We start from the raw sequence: 23,545 nt of genomic DNA on the forward strand, positions 1-23,545 counted from the left end.
TAACACATTTGTCGTATAGGATGCACTAACTTTTCCCCCCCCAGTTTTGGAGAAGAAAAAGTGCGTCTTATATGGCAAAAATACGGTAATCTACCTAAGAAACATCTGAACCACAGACCAACACTTAACAGATTGTGGAATTGGAAGACACACAGTTATGAGCAGAGGCTCAAAAAGAAGTCAGTACAAAAATGCACACACACATACAGCTGTATTTCTGTAAATTTGGAAGTAAGGGTGACAAAGCATGGGGGGGGGGTGAAAAAACTTTCTATAACATTTGAAAAAGGAGACCTCTGATACTTACCAGTGAGGGTTAGCAACATCCCTTTAACATACAAAGCAATGAAAGGCTAGGGGCTGTCAAAATAAGATTAGAGGCCAATATCTTTTCCTTAATGGCACTCAGGCACTGATCCACTTCTAACTATAGAAAATTGGTGACTGAAAAAGTTCACATTTTACGAGTTACCCCAAAAACAAAGTTGAACTGCCCAATTCCCATCATGGGTCCTTTTCCAGGATCAGGCTAAACAGAGCTCATACTGTACATGCAAAGGTAAAGTTACTGAATTGGGTTACAACTCATACATTGCCTATAGGCAGCTCTAATGCTTATCAGCTACAGAACAGTCTGGTTTCTCTAATGAACAGTCAAGGAAATTTATAACGATACATACAAAAATCCTGAACTATTTTATGGTGCATAAACAGTATTTCTCTTTGTTGCAAAAGACTGTGTGCAACAAAATATGACGAATTTGAGGAGCTAAACACACAGGATCGTCTACTTCACAGAGCACCTATACTTTGTCATGAGTAGAGTTTTTTTTATATAATTCTTACACAATCACTGAGCTGATCATTAGTGCTGAAAAACAATAGTATTTCAATACGTAAAACTGCAGTAAAAAACGTCTGTTTTTGTAAAGTAGTGAAGGTTTTTCCCTTGCTTCTCCCCGTGACGCTCATGCAAAAAAAGGACAATTGACAGGAAGCAACAGAAGCTCTAATAGGGACACAGACAGACAGCAAAAAAAACCCCTGATATATATATTAGAACCCTTCCCAAATTAGGAAAAACTAATGGACTAAAAGGTGAGATAAATGTAATAAAAACTTAAACCGGGTTTTGTTTTTAATAGATGAGCAAATCGAAAGGCTTTCATTACTCCAATCCTGACCCATATATCAGCAACCGCTGATAATTGAGTCAGTGAACAAATTCTGTTGCTATCTAAATTTAGAATATTCATTAACTTTAGGATTTTGACTATAAAAAAAAAAAAAAAAAAAAAGCATACAGGTTTACAATTGAAAATTCGGCCATCGATAATCCGATTCCTTCAGTTTCCCAGCCTAAATTTCGGATCGCATTTTTCAATACTAGGACTGCAGTACACTGTTTGACAACTAAAGTTCTCATGGCGCTGTTCTGCAAAAACAGCTGTTAGGTCTTTCTTGCTACACTAAATACACATTAAGACTTCCCTGCTGCCTGCTCCCTGAAACTGTGCCAGATGTCTGCAGGTGCTGGGAGAGGAAGGCTGACCTGTGTATGGAAGTAAGCATGACTTTCAAAAATCCGTAATTTTCGAAACTTCCAGTCCACCTCAGGTACAGAGGTTGCCAAATTTTTGAATGTTTACTGTATGCTACTGTACAGTTATATTAGAGTTTTCAGTATTTTTATGCACCCTTGTTTTAACATATTTGTGTTTTTTTTAAAGTTTATTATTAAATTTATTAAATATTGGACATATCTCAGCGAGGTATTCCTAAGAATTATAGGCCTACAATGTAAAATAAATTTAGATGCAAAACAATGTACTGCTTTTTGCGTAAAAAAACGGACAGAATTAGAAGGCCGGGGGGTTAAGGAATCCCTAGTAACCACGGGTGGAACCCAAGTTGAGAAACACTGGTATAGACTGTAGAAGGAGCATGGTGTTATTTTCTCTCCACAGTCAGCCTCGTGACTGGATAATGAAAATGCAGCAACAGACTATTGAGGTTATCTGTTTGCCCACTCTATTTCTATTAACAAGTTCATTGTCAGTAAATATGAATGCAACTAATTGGCTCTTACTGCTTCTGTACACTGGCTTGCAAGAATCTAATGATTAAATAAATCTAATGGTGGTGGTACAAAGAATAGTTGATGGTACAAAGAATAGTTGTATTAGGGGTTCATTCACACTTGTCTATTTCAGTACTTTTTCATGTGCTTTGAACTGAACTTTCTATTGTGCATTATAATGTGCACATTGATGCATATTTTAACATATGACATGACTTGGTGTGTTTCCATTGATTTCATTGGAAAGTGAAACTGGCAAAAATAGAAAAATGGGAATGAGTCCTTAAATACATGTAAAAAATATCTAGCTAGTGTGACATATGTGACAAATGTTGTAAAGGACATTCAATGAACACCTTACATTTCTGCAGGTGCAGACATTCAAACCGAGAAATGTTTATAGTAATGGAGTTGCTTCAAGGACAAAATGTAGTTAATGAGACGTCCCCGCTTCCTGCTCCCTAGAACTATGCCAGATGTCCGCGGTGCTGCAAGAGGAAGGCTGGCCTGTGTGTGAAGGCGAGTATTAAAAAAAATCCAGAATTTTAAAAAATCCGACACTCCTCAGGACCGGAGGTTGCCAGATTTTCGATTGTCAACCTGTATACCATTGCACATTTGTGCTTGAAAAATTTCAAAAAATAAATACATATTCAAAATAAAAACAATGGGGGGGATGACAATTATTGCTACCTGCAGGCATTAAACTATATCCAACAAAAGTTTAAAAATATATGTGCCAAAAAAAAATCCAGAACACCAAGGTCACATGAGTGCAAGTTCAGCTGTAGCTACAAACACCACACACACGTTTACACATTATTAAAAAAAACGTCTTACGTTTAGGTACCAGTCAAGATCAAATTCTGTGCAAATATAAATCAGTGCTAAAAGGAGCGGTCACTAAAAACACTTCTGGCAGAAATAAAATCTAACAATATTTTCACATTTCTTCTGTTTGGTGTCAATTGGTGGTCAGTTATTTTACATATAAATAAAACCCTGCAAAAACAATTTTTTTCTTCCTTTAACTGGATGTAAAGTGGTGCATTTACATTTTAAACTAAAATTTGCAGAATCATGTAAAAACATAAAATTAGCAATGAAACTGTTTGGGGAAAGAAATCCATGTCAAATAAGAATTCACTTAATTATCTTATTCTGTTCAGTACAGTTCTGTCAAACTTTAAAAATATCAGCAGACTCCCAATTCCAGGATGCTGCAATGAGCTTTTTTTGTGATCTTAATGGGCAACATTAAGGCCAGATTGTAAAGATTAGTACAGCCCGCCACTCATCAGTGACAGAAATGCTTTTGTAAGGCCTCTCGATCACTTTTTCATGGCCCCTCATACCCATAAGAGATTCCGTATTAAACTAAAATGTTTCAGCTTGGATCTCGACCAATGAGCACAGCAGTCCTGTAAACCTGCATTGCCTCATCCTCCGACACACCCAAGGATAGGCAACTTTCTGCTATACGTGCCTGATAGCATCCCATATTCCAGAGTTTGGGTCCATCTGATCCAAGGTTATCCTCTGAACTGAGGTTTAACAGATCTTCAGCAGAGATACTAGCTCTCATAGATCGCACTTTTTGTCTTGGACGCTCTCTGAACCTGGTTGGAAAATCCAACAACTCAAATGATTCAGTGGACAGAATACTCTCTTGGCTTACAGTAGAAGGTACTTTTTCATGAGTAAGCATGCATAAAGGTAACTTTTCCTTCTTTAAAGAACAATCAACAGCATCAAAGGACAACTCGGGAGCTGCTCCAGCAGATGAGAACTTTCCATTACGTTTAAGAATACCCTTCCTGATGACAGGTTCATGTGATCCTTCTGTGCCAGTATTTATCACTGGTGGATTTTTTGCCTCAGTGGCAAAAATGGAACAGGGTGCATCATTTTCTTCATCCATCACAGCACCCTCATTATGTTCTGGAGAAGAATAGTAACCAGACTCTCGCTGCGGAGGCTTTTTTAGGATACCTTTTTTAGGAGCCGGTGGCACAGTCGGGATTTTTTCTTGGGGGGGTTGAGTTGATATTATCTGGCTCATATTTTCTCTCTTGGAACGTTTAAGAGAGCGCTGACGAGTGATAGTATTCCCTGGAAGATGCTGCCGTAGGAAAGAGCGCATTTTAGAGCTGTTATCCCACAAAGGACGAGAAGACCTTCTAAACCATCCACCAACAATAGCAAATGGTGAATCGGATTCTTTTGTGTGCTCTGGTTCACCTAAGGATTGTTGGTATCCCCAGTTCACCCACCAATGAGAGGCAACATCTGATAATGTGGCTCTTCGCTCCGGGTTTACCATCAGAAGCCAACGAATCAAACCACATGCATCTGCAGAGAAAAAAAAAAGTCAATTTTAAATCAAAGGGGATGAATGAAAAATTGTCAACAAGTGATAGGTAACACCTGTCAAGTCAATAAAACATTGATACAGACTTGTTAGACATGCATCAGATGTGGAAAAATAACTCAGGTGGCGATACAAATGTCTGCCAGGTATTTGCAGTAGAAATGATTCAGTGCTACAAAAATAACCTGATCGCATGAATCATATACCAACAGATTACTCACCAGATGGTTGACTTGGTTCCTTGTAAGCTCCACAACTGATCTGAGCTACCAGTTTTTTGTAATCCTGCCCATCAAACGGCATACAGCCATGAACCAAAATGTAGAGAAGAACTCCTAATGACCAGCTATCCACCTACAAAACAGTATACATTTATATTTACATATATTTGTAACTAACTATAAACAGACACATATGACCTATTACATGACATAGTTATATAATGGAAAGCTCTGTGGCAAACACTTTGCCATGCATTTTTACACACATATGAAAATGAATCAATTTATGATTTCAACAAAGGACCTAGAATTTTTATTCAGCTCCTAGTGCGTGTTTAGAGTGGCATAATGGTTGTTAAAGTACATGCGTATAGTGAGGGTGTGCAAGCTATTTGGTGCCTTAATTGTGTGTATACCTTGGGTGTGTTGTCCATTTTTTATTATTGTTATTTTTTCACATTTTACGTAAGAGAATGACATGCCCTTTGTGTGAAAGTATACCTAAGTATAGACAAGTCCTCCTTATAGATGCTTGAAGGTTTGCCTTTAAGGGTCTGACAATGCAGGACAGGGACAGAGTATTCCTAATCTGGAGAGTAGTTGGTTTACCACCAATAAATACTGTAGAACAGAACTAAAAACAATGTAAATTAGACTGTCTTAAAAACTAACCACAAGGACGAAAAAGCCAGATTTTTTTTTCATTTATGATGGTCAAAAGGTACTGTATAAACTGAAGAATAAACTAATATATTTTTACCCCACAAAATGAAATTAGAAAAATAATTTCCATTATTCTTCTACTAAATCTTTTTACTCCATAACTAATTGATTTGCTAAAGCCAATATGTGCCTTTTGCTTGATTTGAAGTATTAAATTTACTATATATCATTAAATTGAAAACTGTCATTGCAGATCTACTTGACCATCCCTGCCTTATAAACGTATATGTAAAGTCAAATTTTTTTCTTCTTATGGGATTGTTTTGGATAAAAAAAAAAAAAAAACAAGGGGTTGGACATGTGTCTCTAAAAGGGAGACCAAGTGACCATTGTTATGAACACGGGGTGTTATGGTAAACCCAGCAAGTCAGAAATAATATTCCAAATGGGGACATCTATTTCAGACACAACTCCCTGATTTGAAAATGTTGTGCATGTTGTTAACAAGGAATTCCACTCTTTTCCTGGTGAAGAAAATAAAAAAAAAATACCTTAATATGAGGCTATAACTTTCCCTGTTCCATACAAAACTGGTTGGACATATACATTACTGACCCAGAGCAAGCATGTGGTAAATAAAGTTAGGGTAAAGTCCACAATTGTCTGCTTGTGCCAAGTTACCATTTAAACTATTTAAATTAGTAATCAGCACAACAGCAATGAAGCTAGCATTTTAGAAGGAACAGTCATCAAAATATGACAACATATGGTCTGTACAGGTGTGAATATGATAAACGAAAATTCGAAAAAAGTATCCAGTAATACAAACAATCTCATTACTGTGTAGTCTTTGGATAAAATTACTTTCACTCCCGTGGATAAGAGTTTGAATCCCAGGGAGGGATGTTAAAATATCTTTAGAGACATGCTGGCCCATGTTGAATAAAGCTCCCTTATTCCTGTCCACTGACAACATAAATAATTATTTAGTTACTACTATGTACTCAAAAAGCAGTACAAATATGACAACTTCCACAAAGTTTTTTTTAGGTGGACAGTAATGAGACATATGGGAAAAAAATGCAAGTATGCCTCAAAGACACAAAGAGATGTTTAGGTATGTGTTAATGAACGCACACAAAGCGCTACAAAAATGTGTCTAAAATGAAAAAACCCTTAGGTAAAAAAACAAACAAACAAAAAAAAAAAAAAAACACACACAACACCATTTGTATATGTACATTTATTATAGAAAACAAACATATTATACAATCTCACCTCAGGTCCTATATAAGGTCTGCCGTTGACAATTTCAGGTGATGCATAGAGGGGACTACCACAATAGGTCTGAAGAAAACTATCTGAATGGTATATGTTAGAAAGTCCAAAATCTGCAATCTAAAAAATTTATAGAAAAAAAAAATTAAGAAAAACTGCAATGTACGCTATAGTGGCAAGAGACAAAATATTAAAAAATGCTGTTTGAACTGTATTTAGGTCCTGTAAATTATTGAACCAGTACACCCCCACCCCTCCACCTCCTGTATTTGCACAGATAGTGGAACACTGCCAACATCAGACATTTAAATAGGTCTCCTACTGCAGGTTAAAGTTCAACAATGGGAAAAAATAGGTAGTGCTGTACAAGACAAGGACATTACTGCGGAGTCAACACCTTACAGTATTGTATCAATTCATTACTACAGTACTTTATTGCTGGATTGAAGGGCAATATATACCATATACATAGAAAGCTTATTACATTTTCTTTCTTATTGCTGCATGCATTAAAATCTCAGGAGGCTCAACGTGTGCAATATACAAAGAACTGTGTACTATGCACTTGTAAGTTACAAATACAACATTTCCTATAGGTTTATACCTAAAATGCCTGTTAAACAGGAATTGCCAACCAATATGGAAACTGCTTTGTACAACTTTCTCCAAGAATTAAAAAAAAAAAAAAAAAAACCAGCTGTGTACTGTACGAGATGACCTTGGCTTTTTATCATTGTCTTTCTATTTGTCAAGATAAAACTGAACTAGCAATGCTAATAGGGGAATTCCCAACTCAGAGTTACAACATTTTTCAAGCTTGATGACTGCAATTGCAAAGCAGGAAACAAGATTGTGTTAATACATGGCTCAAAGTTCCTGCGAGCAAATATTCTCCACAGTACATTTGTGCCTCTACCAAAGACATTTAGATAAAACAAATAAAAAAATATTAGTTCAAAGATTGGAAGGTTGTAGGTACATAAAAAAAAATTAGGGTGGCCATATTCTTTTATTACTCTTATGTTTTTAACAGATTAGACATTTCAATTAATAAAAACATTAAAACTAAGAAAAAACTGGTAAAAACTAGGACACACACAAAATTTAAACAAACACTGATTGTACATTGAAGTTAAATGCACACTCTTGGTGTAGTGTAAGTGGGAGTGTGGAGAAGGCACAAGACAAAGCAGCAGGCGAACGACAGTTGCATAGATTTGTAACGCATCAAGTGTTCTGAGAGTATCACATAATTGTTTAACAGATTGTGTACATGTTTTTTTCAGCTTTTGACTGATGGCCTAAATTCCACTTAAAATGTTACCTACACAGTAAAAATTAGTAAACTTGTCAAATATCAAGCTAGGTCAACTTTATATTTAGTAATACGCTGCAAAAGTACTGTTCAGGTTTAGCGAACCTATTTTCTGCCCTCCCCAGGTCTCATTGTTTCTATGGATAGAATGGTTCTGAGAACACAAATGACTATGTGGGACACATTCTGATGTAAATACTTTTCTTTCTTGCCAAAAGAACTGAAACAAACATGAACAATGAGAAATGTAAGAAAAATTGTAAAAAAACATGCACAACCTGCTTACCTTCACATTTTTATTTTCATCCAGAAGTATATTCTCCAGCTTTAGATCCCGATGCACAATCCCATTCTGTCAAAAATAAATAAATCACATTTTGAGATCACAACATGCTTAAATAGTAAACAGCTTAAGAACTAAAGATCCCTTAGAAGTGAGTTGGTATTGGAATGCACAACACGAATTGTATAAAAACAGCACTTATCCATATTCTATTTCAATTAATGGGTTCAATATGACTGTTAGTGAGCCTTAATGGGGGTTGCCTTTTAAATGTCTATGAGGACAAATCTAGCAGGATGACTCCAGCTGGGGTTTGGATCCAAGGGAACTGGAAGGAAAGATAACACCTCCTTGAACAGGAAGATCACACCATACCAGGTGTGAGGTATGGGGGTTCTGCATGGAAGCATCTACTTCAAAGATTTCTCCAATCATCCTGCCAGGTGTATAAACATACCTGCTATCTGATGATCCCCAAAGGAGCCAGAGGACTTGCCCCCAATGCAACAGTAACACCTATTGGAGAATATCAGCGGGCACATGTGAGCAGTGTATTTCCGGAAGTATGAGGACACCCAAGTATGGGGTGGATGCATGGGTGTAGCTGGATGTGGCCAAGGGTCCCAGAGATGTAGAAGAAGGGACAACAGCCACAAATCTCTCTCTCTTATCCTCTTCTTCTAAATCTCTTATACTCTTATATACATCCTATGCCTCCTCTCCCAAATATCTTATCCTCATGTATATAAATCCTATGCCTCTTAAGCTGCGTACACACGTCAGATTTTTATCGCCCGATAATCTGCATCGGCCAGATATCGGGCGAAAATCTGGCGTGTGTACAGTCGGCATCGTCCGAACGACCGTCCTGGCGGATCCACGGACGATGAACGACGACTGATCCTAATGAAAGGGAAGGGGCGGAGCGCGCAGCAGGGTGCCGCTCCATCGCTCTCCCCCTCCCCTCTCCATAGAGCAGAATGGTGCTGTATGTACAGCACCGTTCATGCATCGTGTAGTCCTTTCGTCGTCGTAGCATCATGTAGCTGCGTACACGCGTGCAATTTTTGTCGTTGGAAAGGATCTTTCACGATCCTTTCCAACTACAAAAATTGCACGTGTGTACGCAGCTTTAGACCTCGCTTTCTCTTACTTACTCTCTAATGTTCTCTCAAGCTAAGGTGAAGGATACAGAGGACAGCCTGTTTGTGTAATGTATCATTTTCCTTTGTCTATGTGATTATTATTTAGCTTAATTAGAATAATTGTTGTTTACTTGTTAATTCTTTTGTCTGTTAATAAATATCTTGTTATTTAAGATCTGTGTGATTATTAAGCTAATAGAGACTTAGCGAAGATACTGTTTTTCAAGAAAGGGATAAGGGAAACAGGAATTTTTCCTTCAGTTAGAATTCATCTTGTACTGGTCTGGCTTTAGTACAATGGGGACCAATTATACACATTCCTAATTGTATTATATTTTAAGGCCATTTTTAAATTATCTTTGGTATCATGCACCATAACCCAAATACTAAAAATATTTATGTACCAACATACACCTACCGCATGGCAAAACTGTACAGCAGATACAATCTGCCGAAAGAATCTTCTGGCTTCTTGGTCACTAAGTCTCTGCCGTTCACTGATATAATCATACAAGTCGCCTTGGCTTGCATATTCCATAACAATCACTATCTTGCTGCTGTTCTCAAACACTGGTTTAGAACAAAGAATCAAGTCAGTTTGCAAAATACAAGGCTACATACATAAAAGAGCAAAAATGAAAAATAAAGGGTTAGACATATTATGGGCCACAAGTCATTGTACAGATTTAAAAAAAATGTAATGCAAAAAAGGACAATACAAGAACTCACAGCTTTATAGTATGTACATGTTGCACCAAGCAAGTAAATTCTTTCCACAACATCGACACACCACAGCAACAACCGGCTCATTATACCGACACAGCGGCCTGCTGTCAGTCCAATGTTTTTAGCCCCATAAGCTCAGAGTTTAAACCAAAGCTCATTTTGCCATAAGGTTAAAGTATACACAGCACATTTACACATTATGGCAAACATAACTAGCAAAGCATACATCTCCCTCCCACCCTTCCCACCAAATTTAAGCGGCTCAGTGTACACTTCCAGAACCCACCACTAACAGGCAGGTAGAAGAACCTATGACACAACAGACAGCATCTCATTTATCATAGGTAAGCTTCGGTCACAACTAAACCTTTGCTGCAAAAAAAATATTTAACAAATAGCAAACGTGCAATAGTTGTTGCAGAAATGTGACAATTGAATTTGTTCCCTCCAAAGGTCATCCTATAGCATATCTCCATAGCACCTTCTCACTCCCACTTGCCAACTAATACTGAAGATGGTCTGCAACAACCTACAAGCAATCTGTCTCTTGGCACAGCCACCTTCTTTTCATTTATAAACTGGGCATTCCTTTTCAGATTCTACAGGATCTGTTTGTTCTGCTGGGCAGAATCTGTGTGAGAGAAGAACCAACTGGCTATGAATCTGTCAGCCAATTCATACACATGCCTCAAAAATATTCTATCCTCAGTCTAGCCTGAAAACAGTAGTGGGAGGCTGGTACAAGCAAAAAGCCACCAGGTAAGTATTTTATTGGTGTTTATGGACACTTTGCATACCAGGTATAAGGAGGGCAAAGGAGTGGTTCAGGTTAAGGCGGTTTTACGACCACGCTTAGTTTCATGTTTTGTGTTGCACAGAAGGTTTACTTTAAATACCCATGGCCAGAAGTTCTGAACATACAGAGTACAGAAATGCAGTAATTAGACTGTGGAACAGAAACACCATTTTAACAACAAGACTGGAAAAAGCACAAAAGTAAAGGATGAATATCATGCACTGGGCGTGCTACCACAAGTTGTGTTTTACGCAAGTGAAGGAAGTGCTTCATACAGAGCGTGACTGTCCCAAACATTCTATTCCACCTAAAAATTTACATGATAAAAAAGTAATTGGTTATAAATATTTACTATAGGCTTTTCACTAAAATGCAAGGTCCATTTTATGTGGTCAGGTCTATTCTCTTGCTTTAAAACATTCTATTACATTAATAAAACACTTTGGGGTCTATTTATGTATCTTCATTTTCAGTGGCAGTAATTGATTGTCCACCAGGAATTGTTCATAGTGTGTTGCATCCTTTGCAAGAATTGGAATACTGGACATGGACATCAGGACATAAGCAGAACATGGGCGTAAGGGGATTTATGTATCATCTTTAAATGTTTTTTTTTTTTTTTTGCAATGCAGGATTTTTGTTAACGGATTGGGGCAGCTACATGCAAGCCTTTGCATTTTAGCACCAGGTTAGCATTAATATCTCCATAACCAGTATTTTAGATCTACATCTGTATGACAGATATTACATCATCACAAGTGCACTGCAAAAGATTTGTAATATCTTGAGATTTCAGGCATATTATTTATTCCTAAAAATTTTACAAGGGGTACAAGTTTGTACTTCATTTATCACTGATATGATGGTGCCAAGAGGCTATGTCCCTGAAGCATTTGTCTGCAAATAATTTTTCTAAGCACAATTTTTCTAATAAATCCAGTGCATATGGAGGTGAACACAATTAATGAAACTAACAATACACAAAGTATTTTAAATCCATTTACCCTAACATCAGGCAATTACTTTTACTGATGCCATTGATTTATTACCTTCTTCCCCAGTAATTCTGCAGCACTTGTGTGGAAGAACATAAAGAAAGGCACAGCACTAGAGTTCATCCAGGCAGTAGAATGTCACCAGTGTACCAGGTGGCTAAGCTCTTTTATTACTTTACAGTCCTATGTTATCTTCCTTTACAGATAAGCACAGCCCATGTTCTTTGTTTTATGTACTTTTGCTCTCTACCCGACTAGACAACCAAATACAGTACAGGAGTGACATTTTAAGGTTGAACAAAAGGAAGCAAAATAAAAAAAAAAAATAAGGCAAAGAAAAAGCAGCTCATTCACAGTTCAAGCGTTCATTCACATGAATCCTGTTGCATTATGTAATCCATCTCCCCACAATGTACACAGTGTCTTGCCATGAATTATAAACACACATCTGTGTTGGGGTGCCATTGTAAATGAGTAGCATTGCAATGCCTATTTAATGTACAGCGCTGCGTAATATGTTGGCGCTATATAAATCCTGTTTATTAATAATAATAATAATAATAATAATGTATATAAAATGCATTAATGTGCATTGCAGTAAACTGTGCGTTCGTGTATTCACTGACCTGCACAAGTATGCATACAAGAATGACTAGATGTAGCACATTTGCTCTGCATCAGTATTGAACACAAACAGCCAAACAAATTGCATTTCCAGAGAGACGTCAGCAGGTATTACTCTCGGCACAGTTTTACCAAATCATAAACCTACAGCGATTGTTTTAGAAACCTAAGATTTTCAGGCTACACAGGGGACCCTGAGGGTTGATACTAAACTTTTCATAATAAACCCATAAACCCTTTATTACATTGTCCCTCTTTTATGCTGCACACATGAGTGTATTTCATATTTAGACTAAAATAGGAATAAATATTACACGAGTAATTTTGCACTGTGTTGCATTGCCTTCAGGGGGAAGTTTTCTAGAACAATTAACCTGTAATAGGTCAGTGTGTGTAATCTATGTAGATACAGGTTGACTATCAAAAATCCGGCAACCTCAGGACCTGAGGTGCGCTGGATTTTAGAAAATCCCAAATTTTTTTTTTTTTTTTTTTTTAATACTTACCTTTACACACAGGCCAGCCTTCCTCTCCCAGCACCCGCAGACATCTGGCACAGTTCCAGGGAGCAGGCAGCAGGGACGTCTCATCGTGTATTTAGTTTAGCAAGCGTTTCTGCAAAACTGCGCCAAAACATTAGTGGCCAAACAGTGTACTGCAGTTCCTGTATTGAATATGCTATCCGAAATTCATGCCGGGAAACTGAAGGATCCGGATTATCGGTGGCCGGGTTTTCGAATGTCAACCTGTATATTGTTCAGAGCCAGATGAACTATGGAGCTGTAACAGAATAGCCATTTTAAAACATAATTGGTTTTAGTGTTTAGGAATTAAATTGGCTTGCTGGAGGAGAAATACCTCAACAACTACGTCCTGTACCCTTCTTCTTATCTATCTGAACAAGCATGTCAAACCTCTGTCATATACCAATTTCAAGGATTGTAACTTTTAATATTATTAAAAGGTGGGAAACCTAACTGATATCATTACTTTACAATGGTTTTGCTACCATGAGCTATATTTAAAGCTTTAAAAAACTTTTTTTTCACATTTTGGGTAGCTAGTTATTATTATTAAACAGTATTTATATACTGCCAACATATTACACAGTGCTGTACATTAAATAGGGGTTGCAAAAGACAGACAGACAGTGACACAGGAGGAGAGGACCCTGCCCGAAAGAGCTTACAAACTAATCCCTTTTTAGTAAGTAAAATTTCAAAGTCTGTCTAAATTGAGGCCACTGACTGGCAAAGTGCATGGCAGATTAACGGTGGTCGATTAAATGGCAGAATAAAGGGTCATAAACTGCAACTAGGTGGGTGGGCAGTGGCTGAAACAAGGAGAGCCTATTCCAATAAGCCCTCCCCCCATCCAAGCCCACCTTGACTGTAAACATGTCACATCAATAATTTTTATTAGTTTTCTGAAAAAAAAAAAAAAAAAAAAGACAGGGTTAAATTACACTCAAGTAGGTTTGCATTTAATTATATGCACTATATGTGTGTAGTAAAGTAAAACTGAGCAGCTACTACACTTTTCACCTAAATTGCACTTCCTCAGAGAACCTGTCAAAAGGACTTGTTTTGCAAAACACTATCACCTAAATATCGTCTCCTAATTAGTTATTCTTACCTTCATTGATTGATATAATATGAGGATGGCAGAGGGAACTCATTATCTCAGTCTCTCTTCGGATATGCAACATGTCCTGTTCATCTTTTATACGGTCTTTGCGGATTGACTTAATGGCCACCTGCCAACAAAATTATACAGATAATTACATGTGTATTCGTCAATGCCAGGTTGAGTCTTTTTTTTTTTTTTTGTTATTAGGAAACAAAATGGATGTCTTTACAACAAAGGATACTGTCACAATGAAGAGCAAGGGGGACTTGTAGTGAAGTATCTGTATGTATTACTAAAATAGTTTTAGCACAGCTTTAAATGTTTACAGGAATTAGAAAAAGTCCCTTCAAATATCATAGATCAGTTTTTATACCAAAATTGACCTCTTGTGTTCTCATGGCAAAACAAATGGACACATTTGACCAAGGAAATATTAATGTAACCTTAATTTCTCTGCTCTTAGCTGGATGCTATTGTTTAGGAGACACATATTTGGATCCTGAATAAAGTGTCAGCACAGCACTGCACGTCACTTCACTTTTAGCCAGACTACAGGAAAAAAAATGAATACTCTTGAAAATACACATAATGTACATTTAACCCTAAGATTCAACACAGCCAAACAGAAGAGCTATGCAATTGACATTTTAACTTATCACATGAATCAGAAGTTTATCTAGTTGGCTCTCAGTATTGCCTTTTCACCTTTTACTCAGATCTTCTCTCAAAAGGCAAAAATCAAATCAGTCATTTTGTATCAGTTTCCAGTTGAGACCTAAATCTTTATTACAATATTTTAGGATCTTATTAACACAAACCTACAAAGAAGAGCATTGTCTTGTTTTACATTTTTTATAGCTCTAGAATATGTTAATAGTTTAAAATCTATAGTCTGGGCAGAGGTACATCTTAAATATTCATTCTAGGACTGTTTGTGTTCAATTAAACTCTATTAATGTGCATTCCAGGGCAAAAAAATAAAAATTGTTATATTTAAATACCATCGCTACAATACAAACATTCTCTAATGCTTTTAGGCTTTAAATAACCCTGAAGTACAGAAATACCTGGTGATAAATCACAAAATTAAATGTGTTCATAAACTGATAACACTTATTAAGAACTAGGCTTGGAACACAGTTTGGTATTTAGGCACAGCAGAAGGAATCACCATAAAAGTAGATTCATGTGGTCTGTAGCATTAGGTTTATCACTGGTTGCCTGAAGCATCATCACATTTTTAATATTATATATAATATACATAAAAGGGTGGCTATTTTTGGCATTTTTTCTGTACTGTAAGGATTATTTATACTACATGAATTAGGCTACATTGATCACATTCCCAATGCATGGATAAAGCAAAGTTTCAATTATGTCAATTCAACCAACACAGTACAATTAAAAAAATAAAATCCCCAACAACAACACAACAATTTATCTGTGTAAACATGTTCATTGTGGGGTGAGCCTACCCTATGGGCAACTGCAATTTGCAGTTTTACATGATGATAAGAACGAACAAGAATGTAGGTGTATTTCCTTGTGCTACTGTGTAACAATGTCTATAGACATACTTAGTGTGTAAATGGCTTAATCTCTTTCCCTTCTCCTGAAATCCATACACTGAGACAGCAGCTCCTTATTATGTAAAGAACCAACAACAAAGAAAACCAAAACTATTCTAAGAGCAGGAATGCAGAAGTAATTTAGTTTCACAAAAGGCAAAACCTCTGACAATTCAAACTATGTTAAGGAAGAAGTTTGTGACCCCAAACTAAACCTTGCAAAGAACAGCTGTTATCATAGGGAACAGAGCATGTGTAAGGGGCACCACAACGGCCAGTACAAAAACAGACGGTGTTATTTCAGGTGGGTGGAAGAAGGGTGTGATCCAGTGGAAATTTTATTACATCACTCTGAGGATACAATTACTGTTTTTGTAACTACACACCGGTTATGTAGATGTTTGCTTTCATTACACTTTATTTAGAAACATTCAGAAAAAGAGCATGCCATTACGTGAACTAGTGAGACCTCAGGGCTTTGTCACATGACCAATCACAAAGCAGCAGCTAAAACTCAAGAGTTTCTGACACCATCCAAAATGGATTGCAATCAATATCAAGCTGTATCAGTGACTTTAGCAAATAAAATAATATAAATAGACTCCACTTGGCAGTTGATCCTTCCTATTTTCCCTTTATTTCTGTGTACACGCATCTTGTTATGACTGCTTACATGCTCATTTTGTTCCCCTTTTGTTTGTTACTAAGTTACTTCTTATTTTGTTTATGATTTAAGGTTTCTTCTATCTTGAAAAACCTTTAATAAAAATATTTAAAAAATAAATAAAAAAAATCAAATATTCACTTTCAGCAAAAGTTTGAAACGACTACAAATTGCCACCCACAGCTTGCACACAAAAAATGCCCAGTGAAAGCCTGCCAAGAGCCAGCATGGACTAGCTAAAGGGTTCAAATATTACCTATAATATGTGAGCACCCACACCTAAAGTAACCAAGACCCAACAGCCACAGGCAAGGCACATGCAAACCGCCTGGCTAGTCACTTATCTCCAGCACTCATAAATTGCCATCTCTATCTCTATTTCACCACCAAATTCAGGAATACCATGCTATGGTCTCCCCCACACCACAGGCAGCCAAAACAAAACAGTGAGAACCTCCTCAAAGAAGTTAGCGGATATGCCTTTTAACTAGAGGGGACTCCATCAGACCATCTGGTCAGGAAAACAAAAATTAATGCGACTTTGGTAGATGACAATTTAGCCTTTCTCAAAAAAAACAAATAGAAGTTTTTGTGTCATTCTCTTGAGAATGCACCTGAATAGGAGAATTTCTAAAGGATGATCGTGACACAAACTGAGCATGCCACAAGAGAGTTTTTGTAGATCTCTAACTGACAGAAATCCCCACTTGTTTACACATATTTACAAAGAAGTTAATGAGACAAATACAACAACAATCAATTACTTTGCAATACGAGACACAGCATTTTGTTAAGAAAAGATAAATTCTGAAATGGTATGTATGGGTTAAAAGCAGACAGCATGTGACTGTAGGCCAGGACACAGCCTGGAATTTGCTTTTCTAAAGGATGCTGAGCCTTTATCCAGAGATTACCAGCTACTGCAAACGTTTGCAAGCCGATTGTGGGTAACCGTGAAACAGAACAGCAAATGCCAAAAGGAATTTTATTCTCTCTGTCACCATCAGACTTCCGACAAAGTTTGGAAAAAAAGTAAGTTTAGTATTTTTTTACTTTTACCATTGGAAGTCAGTAAAGCTGAATATTCAGGCTTACAAAAACAGAATGGTAATTTACAATATATATATATTTTACAATATTTTCATCACTTTAAAAAATAAAAGAAAATATATATAAAGGTGTTGGAAATATTTTATTATAGTATAACTAGAACTATATAAAAAAATTATAGGCAAATAAAATCCTAGTGCTAGTCCAGTGAGGATGCTGTGCTGTTACTACTTCGTTACACCTATGAATCGTTCTTAACCATAAATATAGAATTTCACCCACAGGGAATGAATGGAGAATGAATGGTTGAGTATCATTGCTTAATGAAGAACCAACGCAGTGACTGACAGGAAGCCACCTGGGAACCACTGCTCCCACCACTTGTCTTAACTGGCACTTAGTATTTTTTAATGGTTTATTTTAATCATCATGCTTCTACTTTAAATAAAATCATCGTGCTGTCGTGGCTCACAGTACTTTAGGGCTCAGTGGCGGTAACATATCACCAGAAAAGAGAGTGATCTGGTAATGAGACAGATCCAGGAAAGAGGGAGGGGAGGCAAAAAAACAAAACAAAGAAAAAAAAGACAAAGTGTTTCAAGGGAATGTGTAAGCGGACAGTAAATGTGTAGAGCTTTTATCTGGGGTTCTAATTTCATTTTTTACATTTTTAAGCAAATAGATGAAGCTTAATGGCTGGTTCACAGGTCAACTGATTCCTGGCATTTAGTGGTGGCTTTACACATGGCTATTGCCATTGTTTTCAATGAGATCAATTCACGCTATAAATTTGTCTCTACCTGGCTTATTTTTTTTTTTTTTTTAATCCAGCTGCAGGCATTTTTGTGATTAGGTATTTGACCTTCATAAGTGTCAATGGAAAATACCTTTCAATGCTAATGAAATCATTAACCAGCACCAGTGAAACCACTAGCAAATGCCAGACAACATAAACTTTTTTCAGTGCTTCCAGTTTAAATGAGTCATCAGTGTCAATTTCAAGTCTTTCCAAGAGACTACAGTCGTAAAAACTCAAGTTTACAGAAATCAATTGCACACACTACAACATACACAAAACTGAAAAACTTATCTGAGTCATTCACCTTATCAGTTGTCTTAGTTTGAAGTTTCAATGATACAAAATCAGGCAGGGTGTTACAGTTGTGCTGTGTCTTTGGGTAACGTAAAGTGCTCTAGATATGTTTGCTATTAATTGAAATGTTTAGATCTAATATCTGGGCTTCTAATAAACACATTAATGCAACAGACGTTGCCACCTCCATGATACATGGGATAAATACTTGAATTATCTAGGTGGGTTTGGAATAACTACGGGTTTTCTTCACAGTGCACCACCTGTAATTGTACTTCATAACCCCTGGATCAGTGTTTCTAAAACAGGTCCTCAAGCAATGAGCAGTTTAGCAAATGCCACGGATCATTTTGTCTATATGAAAGGGCGATATTCTTCCCACTGATCACCATGTTAATGTACTGTGAGCTCTGGACATGGTAATTATAGAAGGGGTTCCCTGAAGACCTGAAAGTTATTTCAAGGAGTTCCACCATGTTAAAAGGTCAAGAAACATTGCTCTAAATGAAACAAGCATTTAACGTATGCAATTGAGAAATAAATTGATTAAATTGGTTATGCCATCACATGCTTGTGTGCAAAATATTTTGTATAAACTTCACTACTTTGGACAAAATAAAAAACGCCATTTATATTTTATACATTATTTATATAATGTGGTAGCACAATTAATTTTAACAGCACTTGGCAAGCTGTAAGGGTCATCCCTTCTAAATCCATAGTACAATCGATGCCTACTAGAGGTTGAATGTTAAAAAATTTACTCAAATCATATCTATATGGAGAGGCTGATATATTACATATCAAATGGGAACTATAGAAATATATAAAATTGCAACACAAAACATTTTTTGCATATGGCAAAATCAAATTAAATTTCAATGTCATGGACTATAAGGTTAGGCTATGTTCAGACACATTGTTATATAAAGCACAACTGCTGCAGTTTACCACTTTTAATCAAAACTGAACTACCAAAAAGGACTGAATGTCGCTGAATTGAATGATATGCAGGCATTAAAAAGCATTGCAGTTACAGTGAGGTTTTTCAGCAGCTTCATGCAACCCCTGGGGCGGGGCTTTCATGGACTACAGATTTCCTGCTTGTGGAGTTCGGGGAAGGAGGTGGCGGATGTGTGCAGATATTATACATGGCAGGTGTGCTAGGAGTGTGATCATCTAATGTAACGCCCAGCGTCACTGCAAGCACAGGAATTTACCGGGCATTCTAATGAAGGCTGCATAATAAGACAAGTTCATTTCCATTTCTTTCACATGACAAACACACCACCATGCATTACTTCTTCCACACCTAATAATAGAGTGTACCTGAGGCCAAAACCTTTGTATTTTGTGTAGATTAGGAAAGGTTAAAGGGTTTGTGTACCATTGGGGAAATGTCCCTTCACTTTCACAGAAACCACAGGAAGTTCATTGAAATCACCCAAAGTCATTGGAATTTAGCTCATCTGCTGGACTGCTTGGAAAATAAGAGGTGCTTGTCTATGGGGATGATGGGGCCTGTGGCAACAACTCATTATTAATAATAGTAAAAAAATATATATATTATATAACTTAGTCTACATCTAAAATCACCATGCATTCCAATGGGCTAATCCACACCAGGACGTTTCCTTGAGGCAAGTTAATGAGCGTTATCTATAAAGTTGCTTGCAACGTTTAAAAAATAAAATGCAAGGTTAAAATTTGAAAACGTGGGTAAACGCTTCCTTTAACCTCCCAACCATTAAGCCCGTACTTTTTCGTACTAAAAAAAGTTGCAATTATCGTTAACCCCGTACTTTTCTCACTATATTAAAATCTCACTTACCTGGTCCCGCTGTGCTCATCCAGCGTCGTGTCCGTGTTCCAGCGTCGTCCTCCAGCGTCCAGTGCCTTCTCCTATACCAGCGGGACCGGTAAGAGGCCGGCTTCTTACCTGGTCCCGCTGATTATCCAGCGTCGTTCTCGTTCCAGCGCCGGGTGATCTCTAAAACAAGAAGCCGGCCGGCGGCGGCTTCTTGTGCGTGCGTGCGCGATGACGTCGGCGCGTGTGCGGGAAATTCAAATTGAAACTCATTCATTCATTTTGTATTGGATTGACTTATTAGGTAAGCGTATCACCTTACTCATACACTAGGCAAAACAAAAAAGTAAGCGCAGTGAAGAAAACTTTTCACATGGCAAAAGATTTTTTATTTCAGCTTTAATACAAGCGGTTCTAGGGAAAGAGACTAAGACTTGGTGGGAAATAAAGGCACAACCCTAAAGGAATTAGAATATTCTGAGCATGACTGAGAATCATTATAATTTGTTTGATTTGCTGTCTCTGGCACAGCAGTTAGATATACTGTATTGTTTTGATCTTTCAACATATTACCAGGTACAACAAGGTTTTCCTCATTGGCAAGGAAGAAACAGTATACCTATTGTCTATACTGTTCTATTTTCAGTTGTGGTTAATAAAATAATTTCAAAAGATCCTGCAGCTGTTATTTGTAGCTCAATAATAAAGTAAATAAATAAACTAAAATAAAATAAAATAAACTTTTTTTTTGTAGGTATGTCATTACAAATGGCAGTTGTTATCATACATTTATTTAACAAAATAAAAGGCATCAAGAAGAATTGATCTGGACAACCCAGTATGCAGCTCTGGCCCTATACATATAAATGTATTTCTATTCATAACTTTTCATCTTAGTTTTGGATACAAAAGCAGAAGGGTCCATTCCTGATCTCCTAATACTAGGACTGAACCTGGAAATGTAAAGCAATCAGCTCTTTTGGATAACAATTGCCACATCCAGGATCAGCAGATCAACATGTCTGTCCTTGACTTACATGTACTAGGGGCAGGAGATATATCAGGTGCCTAAAAGACCATAAAAAGCACCTGTCACTACTATCACATAGGAGGCCAATTTGTAACAATAGCAATATAATAGATTGCCCACCTCTACAAATACACACAAAGCTGTTCTACACAAAATTTCCTACCATCAAATGACATACACATCCCCAATATTTCCTTTGCTGTCATTTTAGTTTATTCTCATATGACAAACTGTAATAGTTTGTAATGTGTAGCCTATTTATTTTTTAGATATCGGTGTGTTTTGCTGTTACCCTTTTTTAAAATGTAGAAATATTTGTTGTTTAATAACACGGTCTTATCTTTAATTCAACTCAAGTCTCAATTTAACCTGCAGTAGCCTAGCTGTAAATAAATGTAGTCCCAGGCTGTTCGCTGATTTACAGTCATTGTCCCTGGAAATAGTTTATTAGAACACAGCACTGACATAAGTGTCAAACTTTGTATGTTACGTCAGTCTCTGTATTTTGAAAAAGTCAGAAAAATAATTCAGAAAAAATACTTGGTATTTAATTAATTGCAAAAAATACATAACACATTCAACTAACTAAAACAGCATTTTTAGATATGTTTGAACAATTTTATGCTTATTATGAAAAATATCAAATACGTATATTTTCTAAACTTTATAAAAGATTTAGCTTGTAGGGTGGTTTAAAAGTTATTGCGGAGTACACTATGACATACCAGTGCCAAAAATGGGATTTAAAAGGGTTGAGTAAATATATCAAACAAGTGCTAATGATTAATACCATAATGTGTAAATTAAACCAAAAAAAAAAAACTAATCAAAACAGGGACAGTAGTACAAAGAATAAAAGTAAACAAAGGATACCCAGACTAAGGTAGCGTTGTAGTAGATGTGGGAAATACATAGGACAAAACACAAGTTAGTCATTCATCAAGTCTCTTCCAAGTGTGACAGACTGAAAACAAAGCCAAACAACTCTTGCAAAAGAACTGCAGGTGCTCTGTACTGATGAGTCAACATTTGTCTCTAGTGTTTGTCTCTAACAGAAGGTTTTTCTGCCAAAGGGCTGGAGAAGGGTACATGAGTGCATGGCATAATTCTTAGTTCTTATTTGGGTTTAAAGCCTCTCTTTTTAAGGCTAAATATGTCAATGATAAATAGTCCGACCAACATGTTGTTGGAAAGTAGTTTTTAGGCAGACAAATCCACCAGACTTTAACAGTATAGAGTTTAAAATCAAAAATTTGTCCACATTGTCTGGGTCCACTTGCTGATAAAAATGTGTTCTACATTTCTTCTAGGCTCTTTAGCAGAGAAGTTGTTTGGTCTTTTGTTTTTTTCGCTTATATTTTAAACTTTCTTCTTATGTATGTCTTGTATAAATTTTGTAAATACAAGTTTTGTATATTTGTACTTTCTATCTATGAACAATGTTTTATGTATTGCACCTTGCTACTACTAGATGTTGTATTGTTTTTTTTCAGCACTTTTCTTTTTTTTATTTTACATGGCAATCCTGCCAGTAATACATGTCATGTTATACATTGACAGCACCTGCTCCTTGTAATGTATCTATTTAAAAAAACAGTATTACAAAACATCTCCTCTGCCCTTCCCCATAATTTAAGGGAATGCAACACAAGCTGAGGGAACAATAAAGGTTTTAGCGCCTATTAGTTGTAATTGTTTTGGCCGGTTCAACAACTTATATAGCAGAATGCTTTATATGGTTTGTGTTTTTCACCAGAAGGTAGCAAATAAAATAGATTAATTGATAGGGTTGATGAATTAATTCCTTTCTCTGTAAGTTCCTTGATTGTTCTAAAACAGGGGTACCCAACCTACAGCCCGCGGAGCTGTCAGATGGGGCCCTCTCCTCATTCTTCTCTGCTCCCTCTGATGGTTGTCCTGCGGGGGATGGGGCGGCCGCTCCTCCCATGTTCCTCTATGAGATCATGCTGCCAGCAGAGGGAGCTTCTCCCTGCCCACCTTGTACTGTGAGATAATCCCGGCAGCAGCATGAGAGCTGTGTCTGTGTTCATGCAGCTGTCATTATCCCCGTGTATAAATCTTTATATCTCCTTCACGATAGTCATAGAAATGTGAAATTTTCAGGGTACACAGGGGACCCTAAAAGCTGCTACTAAACCAAATTAAAGCCCTCTACACATAACAATTTGCCAGATATGGGGTCATAA

At 36.9% G+C, this 23,545-nt stretch overlaps 1 protein-coding gene across 1 annotated transcript; it reads right to left on the reverse strand.

Moving 5' to 3' along the window:
- Nucleotides 1-6: 6 nt before the first annotated feature.
- Nucleotides 7-14,832, reverse strand: NUAK2 (NUAK family kinase 2). Its single transcript, XM_072424966.1, has 6 exons — nt 14,133-14,832; nt 9,775-9,926; nt 8,215-8,280; nt 6,614-6,733; nt 4,673-4,805; nt 7-4,432 (listed from the first exon to the last, which is right to left on the reverse strand). Exons 1-6 carry the CDS (start codon nt 14,203-14,205, stop codon nt 3,468-3,470), a joined length of 1,509 nt encoding a protein of 502 aa, XP_072281067.1. The 5' UTR covers nt 14,206-14,832; the 3' UTR covers nt 7-3,467.
- Nucleotides 14,833-23,545: the final 8,713 nt, after the last annotated feature.

Source organism: Pyxicephalus adspersus, chromosome 1, assembly GCF_032062135.1.
Source record: "Pyxicephalus adspersus chromosome 1, UCB_Pads_2.0, whole genome shotgun sequence".
NCBI lineage: Eukaryota > Metazoa > Chordata > Amphibia > Anura > Pyxicephalidae > Pyxicephalus > Pyxicephalus adspersus.